The 12,215-nt window shown below is 41.3% G+C and overlaps 1 protein-coding gene across 2 annotated transcripts in view; it reads right to left on the minus strand.

Annotated features, from left to right (window-relative positions):
- zeb1a (zinc finger E-box binding homeobox 1a) overlaps positions 1–12,215 on the minus strand; it is a 105,599-nt gene that overhangs the window by 11,783 nt on the left and 81,601 nt on the right. For both annotated transcript variants that reach the window (XM_039815925.1, XM_039815926.1), the window contains exons 3-5: positions 10,858–11,010; positions 9,074–9,276; positions 8,426–8,555 (exon numbers count right to left, since the gene is read on the minus strand). In XM_039815925.1, the coding sequence (XP_039671859.1) occupies positions 8,426–8,555; positions 9,074–9,276; positions 10,858–11,010 (486 nt within the window). The remainder of the gene's footprint in view (positions 1–8,425; positions 8,556–9,073; positions 9,277–10,857; positions 11,011–12,215) is intronic.

Below are 12,215 nucleotides of genomic sequence, written 5' to 3' on the forward strand. Positions count from 1 at the left end.
TACAGTAGATGGGACAAGCATCCCATTGAGGCCCTGCATGCAGAATTCTGTCCATATTAAAAATCTAAGGAAAACACCAACCAATCAATGCAGAGCAGAATAAAGCTACTACCTACTGATTATTATTGTATAAAAAACGTTTATGTATGTATGTTGGTTGATTACATCTCAAACTGAGCCTCCAGGACACACTGAGATTTCAGTCACTCCAAACCCAAGAACTGAACCCAAGAGAGAGAGAGAGAGAGAGAGAGAGAGCGAGAGAGAGAGAGAGGGAGCGAGAGAGAGAGAGTATGTCCTCCACAACTTACCACTCCCCCACCTATCCAAACTGCACCCTCCTCACCCCACCCAACCCAGGCTACACCTGCCTCACTTCACCTTGCTCAACCTGCCTTATCTCCAGCACCACAGACACAGCACGACCCCACTCTGTCCAGACCACAGATTGTGCTCTTAATAGATTCTAATGGAAAATTCATTGATGAAAAAAAACTGTTCCCAAACCACCGTGTACAGAAGTTGTGGTGCCCTACAACCACAAGAGCCCTGGAGCTGCTAAGTGAGGAAAGACTTGGCTCTCCCAGCCACATCATCATTCATACTGGCACTAATGACCTGCAGACCCAACAAGAGCGAGTGACCTTATCACTAAGGAGAGTGATCGAGAAAGCCAGCAGAAACTTCCCCAACTCCCGCATTGTTGTGTCCACCCTTCTACAACGGAAAGACTTTCACCCTGCTACCATCCAACGGATCAATGCCGGCCTCTCCCAAGACGGTGCCCTGAGACCCAACGTGCACCTGGCCCACCACCCCACCCTCGACCTAGACTGCCTCTATGATCACGTCCACCTCTACAAGCAAGCCGTCCCCATCTTTGCAAAGACGCTGAAGGACGCCACTCTGAACTGCAACCCAGCCCCTCCACCCTTTACCTCGCCAAGGCTACCAAGAAATACCACTACATCAGCGGCGAGGACCCCTCAACCCCGACCGCCCCAGCCGCTATATCACCATCCCCGCCAGGTCACCGGCAGGCCGCTCCCTCTTCTCCCCCTTGAACTGACAATAGCCCCTACAGAGAGATTGACAGGCAGAGCTACGCCCAGACAGCGAGAGGAACAGCCAACCCACCACCCACCAGCCAACTGAAGGACATCCAGCACATGCTGAGCCTAATCTGTTCACACCTGATGGAACCTTAACACAAAAGTGTACACACACACACACACACACACACACACACACACACACACACACACACACACACACACACACACAATTTAGTTAGCTTTTTATTATTATTTTTATCTAAGAAAAGAAAACATTTACATATATCGTTAACAGGAGTTTGCCTCATTTAGAAACTAAGTATTTTAACAGTATAATGTCTTTTTCTATCTCTTGTTGGAATGTTCAGGGCCTCCGGTCCTCAACTTTTGGATTAAAAAGTAAAAATGCAGAGTTCCTGAAGGAGATCAATACTACTGACATTGTTGTCCTCCAGGAAACATGGTGTAAAGGTTCTTCCACTGGTTGTCCAATAGGTTACAGAGAAATTATTGTCCCGTCCACCAAATTAAAAGGAGTCACTCAGGGAAGAGAATCAGGAGGAATGATAATTTGGTATAAATCTGAATATAATGATTCAATAGAATTAGTCAAGAGAGGGGAATTTTATATCTGGATAAAAATTAAAAAACAAATAATCTCAGCTGACGAAGATATATTCCTCTGCCCCACATACATTCCCCCCTACGAGTCACCCTATTTCAATGAGGAGAGTTTCTCCATACTCGAAGGAGAGATAAACCAATTTCAGAGCCAAGGTAATATTTTAATCTGTGGTGATCTGAATGCCAGAACAGCAGAGAAATTAGACACTATAGACAGCCATGGAAACCTGCACATACTGGGGAACAACAGCCTAACTAACCCCACATATCCCCCCAGAAACAACTACGACAAGCGTACTAACACGAATGGGACACAGGTCCTAAAGCTCTGTCGTACGTTAGGTCTATATATTGTCAATGGCAGAGTACTCTTTCGGTAGATACACCCACAGTTCTTCCCTTGGCAGCAGTACTGTTGATTATTTTATCTCTGACCTTGCCATTTCTAATATTAAGGCATTCACAGTCAATCCCCTTACTCCCCTGTCTGACCATAGTAAAATAACAATCTATCTGAGTAGAGGAAATCTCAAACACAAAGAACCTGATTCTAATAATCTACAAAACTCTACCCAGTCCTACAAATGTACTGTGAGCAGCACTGATCTCTACAGAAAGGCAATGGACAGTCCACAAATCCAGTCACTCTTGGATGATTTTCTTTGTATATCATTTCCTTACAATGAAGAAGGTGTGAATTTAGCTATTAATAACATGAATGCCATTTTTGACAAGGCAGCAAAACTAACAAATTTAAAGAGAAAAAGAAAAACAAAAAATATTAGTGGTGAAAAATGGTTTGATAATGATTGTAAAAATCTAAGAAAAGAACTAAGAAATGTATCCAATCAGAAACACAGGGATCCAAATAACCAAACTGTACGCCTTCTCTATGGAGAAATACTAAAAGAATACAAACATTTATTAAGAACAAAAAGGGAACAGCATAACAAAAATCAGCTAAACCTAATCGAAGAATCAATACAGTCAAATCAATTCTGGGAAAATTGGCATAAACTAAACACAACATCTAAAGAGGAATTAGCAATCCAAAATGGGGATATTTGGATGACTAATTTTACTAACCTTTACGGCAAAATAACGATAATGAATCAGCAATTAAAGACTACCAGAACCCCATTGACACCCTGATTACAGAACAAGAACTAACAGACAAAATAAAAAAGCTTAAACTCCGAAAGGCCTGTGGTGCTGACTCCATTTTAAATGAAATGATCAAATACACAGATAATAAATTAAAATTGGTCATCCTAAAAGCTTTCAATACCACACTAAATTCAGGTATTTTCCCAGCTGTTTGGAACCAAGGACTGATAACCCCAATCCACAAAAATGGAGACAAGTTTGACCCAAATAACTACAGAGGAATCTGTGTGACCAGTAACCTGGCAAAACTATTCTGCAGCATTATAAATGGCAGAATCTTACAATTCATTAGTGAACACAATATCCTGAGCAAAAGTCAAATTGGATTTCTCCCAAAACATCGAACTTCAGACCACAGCTTTACTCTCCACACCCTCATTGACAAACAATTAAACCAGAACAAACATGTTTTGTAGACTTTAAAAAAGCATTTGATTCAATTTGGCATGATGGTCTTTTCTATAAATTGATTGAAATGGGTATTGGAGGAAAAACATATGATATCATAAAATCTATGTATACAAACACCAAATGTTCAGTTAAAATTGGCCACCAACAAACACATTTCTTTCCCCAAGAACGTGGAGTGAAACAGGGATGCTGCCTGTCCCCAACTCTGTTCAACATTTATATAAATGAATTGGCAAAAAATCTGGAACTTTCTACATCCCCTGGTATCACTCTGGGAGATACTGACATCAAATGTTTGTTATATGCTGATGATCTAGTCCTGCTGTCCCCTACAAAAGAAGGCCTACAACAACACCTGGACCTCCTGCACAGTTTCTGTCAGACCTGGGCTCTGACTGTCAACCTAAACAAAACCAAAATACAGATTTTCCAGAAAAGATCTGGGAATTACAATAAACATCAATTCTACTTAAACACAGTTCAATTAGAACATGTGAAAAACACATATTTAGGTCTCAATATTAGTTCATCCGGTAGTTTTCAAATTGGTGTGAATGAGCTGAGAGACAAATCAAGAAGAGCATTTTATGCAATTAAAAGAAAAATCAAAACAGACATTCCAATTAAAATTTGGTTAAAAATATTTAAATCAGTAATAGAACCCATTGCTCTATATTGCAGCGAAATATGGGGCCCGCTCAGTAGACATTTAAAATTTACTGACTGGGACAATCACCCAATTGAGAAATTCCATGTAGAATTTTGTAGAAACCTTCTACACCTACCAAGACACATCCCAAATAACGCCTGCCGAGCAGAACTAGGCCAATATCCCCTCCAAATTACAATTGAAAAAAGATCCATCAAATTCTACAACCACCTGAAAACAAGCAACCCCCATTGTTTCCACTACAAAGCACTACAATACCAAGAGAGAAACATAGAGAAAAGTCCCCTCAGTCAGCTAGCCCTGTCCCTCAGCTCCCTCACCTCACAGCCCCCAGAGCCTCAGGACACCCCCCTCAGCTCCCTCACCTCACAGCCCCCAGAACCTCAGGACACCCCCAAAACCATCCGGACAAACCAAATCATCTGCAGACAAAAACAGAAATACATGACCTATTGGAAAGACACTACTAAACGTCAAAGCAAAATGGATTTTTACCTAGGCCTAAACCGAGAGTACACAGTAGCTGACTACTTGAGCACCATACGTGACCACAGACTCAGAAAGACTCTGAGCAGGTACAGGCTGAGTGGACACAGTCTGGCTGTGGAAACCGGCCGCCACAGACAGACCTGGCTGCCTCGAGAAGACAGGCTGTGTCAGCTCTGTCCACAGAGACAGGTGGAGACAGAGCAACACTTCCTACTTCAATGCAGCGCATATTCTGACATCAGAACTCAGTTCTTTACCAAAATTAAATGTAAACTCCCAGATTTTGATACACTTACCACCCAGACAAAAATGCAACATCTACTTGGAGAAAATAGTGTGAGCGCTGTAGAAGCAGCAAGATATGTAAGTGCATGTCACAGCCTGAGAGACAACCAGCACAACACCACCTAATATCTGGAGTTATTATCCTTGATGCTTTGGCAATATTGTTATTTCTGACATTCATGCCAATAAAGCAATTTGAATTGAATTGAGAGAGAGAGAGAGAGAAAGAGAGAGGGGTGTCGGCGAGTGGAGCAGAGGAGTAAACCTGCGGTCCAGACTTGTGTGCTCTCATTGATCTTCCCAAAGTGCCTAAACTAAACAAAATATAAATCGCTTTGTGCAGTCCAGAAAGAGCGTGTAGTTGTTTAGAAACCGAATCAAAATGAAAATGTCTTAATTATTCTATATATACACTATATATACATAGATATATATATATACACATATATATATATATATATATATATATATATATATATATATATACACAGTACAGGCCAAAAGTTTGGACACACCTTCTCATTCAATGGGTTTCCTTTATTTTCATGACTATTTACATTGTAGATTCTCACTGAAGGCATCAAACTATGAATGAACACAGAATTATGTACTTATCAAAAAAGTGTGAAATAACTGAAAACATAAATTTACATACATATTTTAGATTCCTCAAAGTAGCCACCCTTTGCTTTTTTGATAGCGCTGCAAACCCTTGGTGTTCTCTCAATGAGCTTCATGAGGTAGTGACCTGAAATGGTTTTCACTTCACAGGTGTGCCTTGTCAGGGTTAATTAGTGGAATTTTTTCCCTTATTAATGGGGTTGGGACCATCAGTTGTGTTGTGCAGAAGTCAGGTTGATACACAGCCGATTGGACAACTGTTAGAATTCATATTATGGCAAGAACCAATCAGCTAAGTAAAGAGAAACGAGTGGCCATCATTACTTTAACAAATGAAGGTCAGTCAGTCCGGAAAATTGCGAAAACTTTGAATGTGTCCCCAAGTGCAGTCGCAAAAACCATCAAGCGCTACAACGAAACTGGCTCACATGAGGACCGCCCCAGGAAAGGAAGACCAAGAGTCACCTCTGCTGCTGAGGATAAGTTCATCCGAAGGCCGCGCCTCAGAAATCGCAAGTTAACAGCAGCTCAGATTAGAGACCAGATGACTGCCACACAGAGTTCTAGCAGCAGACACATCTCTAGAACAACTGTTAAGAGGAGACTGCGCGAATCAGGCCTTCATGGTCAAGTAACTGCTAGGAAACCACTGCTAAGGAGAGGCAACAAGCAGAAGAGATTTGTTTGGGCCAAGAAACACAAGGAATGGACATTAGACCAGTGGAAATCTGTGCTTTGGTCTGGTGAGTCCAAATTTGAGATCTTTGGTTCCAACCGCCGTGTCTTTGTGCGACGCAGAAAAGGTGAACGGATGGATTCTACATGCCTGGTTCCCACCATGAAGCATGGAGGAGGAGGTGTGATGGTGTGGGGGTACTTTGCTGGTGACACTGTTGGGGATTTATTCAAAATTGAAGGCATACTGAACCAGCATGGCTACCACAGCATCCTGCAGCGACATGCCAGCGTTTAGTTGGACCATAATTTATTTTTCAACAGGACAATGATCCCAAACACACCTCCAGGCTGTGTAATGGCTATTTGACCAAGAAGGAGAGTGATGGAGTGCTGCGCCAGATAACCTGGCCTCCACAGTCACCGGACCTGAACCCAATCATTGGCAGCACGGTGGCTCAGTGGTTAGCACTTCTGCCTCACAGCAAGAAGGTTCTGGGTTCGATCCCAGGTCGTCCCAGGCCTTTCTGTGTGGAGTTTGCATGTTCTCCCCGTGCTTGCGTGGGTTTCCTCCGGGTGCTCCGGTTTCTTCCCACCATAAAGACATGCATGCAACTAGGACTACAGTTGAAAATTAGCCGACTGGCTAACACTGGCGCATTTACAGAAATGTTGATTAATGTGCATTGTCCTAATATAAATAAACATATCTTCTTCTTCTAAAGCAGTAATCAGTGTGCAAAGTGTGCAAAGCATTAATCAGAGCAAAGGGTGGCTACTTTGAGGAATCTAAAATATAAGACACTTTTTTGTTAAGTACATAATTCCATGTGTTCATTCATAGTTTTGATGCCTTCAGTGAGAATCTACAATGTAAATAGTCATGAAAATAAAGGAAACGCATTGAATGAAACCTTTAGCCTGTACTGTATATATATATATATATATATAAATAACTCAACAAAATATATAATAAAGGTCTATATGGTTTTTAGACATTTTAATGTGGAAAAGTTACATACCTTGAAATAGCTTTTTCCAACATTTGGTAAATTTTTTTTTATGTTTTCATGCACATGGTTTTTATACATTGTAACAAAGAACCTCAGAAAGAGATGAATAAATAACATTGAAATCCACATACCAAAACTAAAAGTTATAATGAACTAGTGACGAGTGTGTAGATTTGATAATGACCATCAATCAAGTAAAAACACAGCAATTACAGATAATGAATAACGGCTACAAGACTTGAGTTCTGAACACTTAGGGCCCTATTTTAACGATCTGAAACGCAAGTATCAAACGTGAAACGGAAGTAGCTTTGTGGGCGGATCTCGGGCGCTATTGCTATTATACCGGCGGGATAAATGACTCTTGCGCCCAACGCAAATCTAAAATGGGTTGGTCTGAAGTAGCTAGGTGTGGTTTGGGCGTACGTGCAATAAACCAATCAGAGCGTTATCTCACATTCTTTTTAAGAGCAGGTGCGCTTGTTCCATGGCGGATTGCTATTATTATTGCACGCCAGCGGGAGCTGTCTGGGATGCGGCAAAGTAATAAATGCCCGTCTTGACCGGGTGGCGATGTTGCTGCGGCCTCTTGGGCGCATCTCTTCAAGTCTGAAGAGGATTGCTGCAGCCATGGAGCATGGGCCTCCAAACACACCACCTGCTCATGTTGTGCCCCTTCCTCCTCCCCCCACTCCACCAGGAGCGCATTGCCACTCCCGGACCAGATCCCGCCGGAGTGTCCAATCCCGCCGTAGTTCAACATCACGTCTCCTTAAGTCCTCTAATATTTCCTCATTTATGTCATCAACACATCCATGATTCATGGAAATGTTGTTTAAACACAACAAGCCACAAAGAATGCTGCAACTTTTTGGAGTGTACTGTAAAGTGCCTCCTGACCTATCCAAACACCTGAAGCGCATTTTCAGTAATATTTTTCCTTGTAATTATGTATGGTTTGCAAAAATGGGAACTGCTGCGTCCGTGTAGATGAGAGAAGCAAAGTGTATGCGCGTTGCACACGCTACATTATGGCTAAGCATGCGCCCCTAAAATAGCATCTGAATAACGCACCACTGACTTTAGACCAGGTTTTTCCTGGTCTGTGGCGGAATTGTTTTCTGAAAGTGCAAAACAGCACTAGGGAAGGTTTGCGCCTGAACATGCCTCCTCTTTTCGCTGAACCGCCCCCGGGAGCGCAAATACATTCCTAATTTACTGACGTGTGTCTGTGGAGGGAAAAGTCCGCTGCGCGTCGGGTGCAAAATAGGAACAATACATCAGTGTACAAAGTCAATTGTGCTGAGAGCAAGATAGGGCCCTTAGACTGCCAGGCTCTGTGTATGTGTGTGTGTGTGTGTGTTTGTGTGTGTGTGTGTGTGTGTGACTGAGAGTGGGCGGTTTCTGCGGCTTACCACTGTGAATACGCAGGTGCTCCTTCAGGTGGTGCTTGTATTTGAAGGCCTTGGAACATTCGGTACACATGAACTTGCGGGTTCCACCTTTTCCTTCTGATCCACCTGTCGGCCTGTGGGTAACGTGACGCTGAGACAGACACAAGTAGTCAATAAAAACCGGAAGTTAAGAAGCTAATAAGAAGCTAATAAGAAGCTAATAAGAAGCTAATAAGAAGCTAATAAGAAGCTGCAGACCATATGTGTCCATGAAATAGAAATAAGTTAGAAATCTTTATTTTTCTATTGCATGAGCTGTTTAGTATTCATGAAGGAGAATTATCTAATTTAACAGAGTAAAAGCTTTGGCCTTTTAAAAAAAAAGAAAAACCGTACAAATTTCCTTTTTTTCAGTTTTACTAAAGGTCAAAGTTCCAGAGGAACATTGATTATCTATGCAGACTTTTTAGTTTATGACTGGATTTGCTGATTGCTAAGTTGCATGTTGATTTTGATCTATATATATAATATTTGAGACTCTTTCCAGGACCCACAGGTTTTGTAAAACGGGTGACTGATTTACCAGGAATGATTTGATCCTGTGCTAGACACATGCTACAGCAGCCCGCAGTTTAAAACCTGGGACAGAGTGGATGCCCCTGGTGTTACCTGCTCCCTGGTGCCCCTGTGGTGGCTCATGTGCCTCTCCAGCTGCGAGCGGTACGTGAATGTGTAGCTGCAGTGCGAGCAGCTGTAGTTGTCCTCGCTGGTCTCGTGGCGATACTTGATGTGCTCCTTCAGCGAGGCGTTGCGCTTGTAGCCCCGCGAGCAGTACGGGCAGGTGTGCAACTGGGAGAAGGAATCTGGTGTGCCTGGGACAGAGACAGCAGGGAGAGGTACATGGAGGAGTGATGCTTTCGTTGATGCTTTTCATTTGTTCATCAGAAGTGCTCATCAGATGGTCGAACAGCTTTTGACCCCCCTCCGCTGCCTTCCCTCTCCAGTCCAACATCTGATTTCTGTAACTTTGTGAAACCGACGATACGACAGTCACGCCCACTTCCCGCTGTGATTGGCCAGCTGTGTATCCTCATGTGAGCCTTTAAAGTCCTTCATTTTCTATGACCTGGGTTGCCTCGACCTAAGCCTTGGCTTTAATCGCTGCTAGCAGAGCACTTGATACTAAAGTGGAGCGTCTGGACTTTGCTATACTTTGAAGCTGAACGTTTAGCTTTTTTTTTATGATCACTTTTCCTTTTCTCTCTTTCTTCACTGTTTATTTTCTCTCCTCATTTAATTGCTCCTTTCTTTTGTCCCTTTTTCATAGACTATATGCTTTTTTTAAGTTTGATTTACTGTATGCTACATATTGTTGAATTATTCTAGGGAACCCAACATGCCAAGCCTTTGAGGGTTTTCTGGCTTTCCTTTGCATGTCCTTTTTACTTAATGTCTCAAAAAACAATGATACATTTAAATGTATCATTGTTTTTTTACATCAAAACCCTCACAGTAAAATCAATCTAATCAAAAGTCTCTGTGTTCTCTGGTTGCAGTGCCAGACTTTCCCATTTAATGATATAAAATATTGATAGTGACTCATTTGGGTGTTAGGGTTTTGTGTCGTTGCTCCCATTCAAGCCTGGAATCCCTAGTTTTATTAAAGGTTCATATCCCTCACAGCATTGCCCAGACCTTCTCCATCTGTGTCCACTCAGTCAAAGTTAATTGAGACAAACAGCAAGCTGCTGCAAGCTCTTCATTTAAGTCCTCCAATAAACAGGACGAAGTTGACATTTTGTATTATTTAACATAAATTGTGAAATTATAATGCAATTTGAGGGATAAAAACATAAAGTCAAACATAGTGTTATTCACTAGTTATTTAAATTAGGGCTGCACAATTAATTGCAAGTTTTTTGAAACCTCAAAATGGACTAGTGCTAGTCCATATGGCAGGGGGGGAGCCCCTGCCTACAAATCCTATCCTACAGACTAAAGAAAAAGTATTTGTTTGGTACAGATCCTCGCAACAATTACACTATAATGATTTTTATTTCATTTTATTTATATATTTTTCAATGAAAATTAAAATAATGATACAAGAACGATCATTCCCTCCAATATCTTGAATCATATCGCAATTGCAATATTAGTCAAAATAATCACAATTAGATATTTTCCTCATATCTCGCAGCCCTAATTTAAATGTGATGCTTTGCTTAATTGTAAAGTGGACCTGAATTAGTATAAAATATTTTTTTTTTAGTTCCAGTTATGTGACAGTTGTTTAATCACACTGAAGTATTGCTTAGTGCGGCTTTAACTAGAAATAATGGCTTGTGAGCATAACATTTTTTTGATTCCAGCATTACGAAGAACAGGATACAAAAATGAACACTGACAGTACAGACACTGAAATGAGTAAGCAGTGGTTATTGTGTGAATGTTACCGTTTTCATCAGCGCCTCCTGTCTCTGCTGGACTCTGCTCATCCTCAGGGGCTTCAGGATAGATGACGGCTGTGTCTCCCTGCTGGAGGATCTCCTCCACTAGAGGTTCCTTCTCAGCCTCCTCTTCTTCTTCTGACACATACTCCTCCTTCACTGAAAACACACACACACACACACACACACACACACACACACACACACACACACACACACACACACACACACACACACACACACACAAACAAGGTTTTAAATCTGAGGAGTGGATTCGTACAGGGGAGCAAGGTGACAGACTTATTGACCGGTGACAAAACGTCTCCATCCAACTATAGATACTATAGATAATTACAAAACTCTCTCTGCTGCGATCACTGACTCAGCAGCTGAATGTGATGTTGTTTTGCAGCACCACCACTAGAGAGCGCCACAAGGCCTTTAAATAATTCCCTGTGACGAGCATGTTCCTCTCTTGTTATATTTGTAAAATCAATGCCTGGAGAGTACAATTTTCCAAAATAGTTAAGAATTTTTTTTTTGGCCTATGGCTTTGAAAACCCTTGTTAAAGGTACATGCCCTGATTTTGTTAATAATCCTGGTGGCTACCCATTATATGAATAATCCCATCTATCCCACTGTTGATGTTTTGAAGGTACAGAACTCAGTTTAATATCATCAACAGTGAGAAAATACTGATGAAGTCAACAGGATGGAGTCAAAAGAGGAAAAAGTTTTTGGCAGCTAGACATTGGCCAAACATTTGAAACTCTTCAAACATACAGGAGAGGCTGAAACCTGTCTAAAGGACAAGATGAGAAAGGTGAAAGGAACATCAACTAACACTATGACTAACTGAAAATGACAAAAAATTAAAATTAAAATTACACTTCTAAACCCCATTTCTGTATAAACCAAAGTCTAACATTTTCAAAACCACACAAGAAAATATCCCACAGCTTGTACCACTGCCCTTTTTTCCAAGTGCAAAATTACTAAATTGGCTAAGGTTAAAAGAAAATAACAAAGCTGCTGTTCATAGCATAGTTAATAGCTGTACTGTGTAGAAAGCCATTACTTGTGGCATGATATTTGCTAAAAAAAACTTACTTTCTGCTGATATTGTAATGTTTTCTTTCCAAATAGCATTTCAGGAATGAAACCATCTTTAATGGATTACTTGTATCCAGCTACATCTATCTTATCTGATCAGCTGAAATGTCCTGATGAAGTGTGCTGATGATGTTTGAGTTAAAGTGGAACAGTTGGTTTGCTGAAAAAGAGACAGTGTGTCTGATACTATAATGAGCCTTATGATGAATACTTGATGAATAAAAATGAAAAAAAAGGAAAAGTGACCCTG

Source organism: Perca fluviatilis, chromosome 11 (assembly GCF_010015445.1).
Source record: "Perca fluviatilis chromosome 11, GENO_Pfluv_1.0, whole genome shotgun sequence".
Lineage (NCBI taxonomy): Eukaryota > Metazoa > Chordata > Actinopteri > Perciformes > Percidae > Perca > Perca fluviatilis.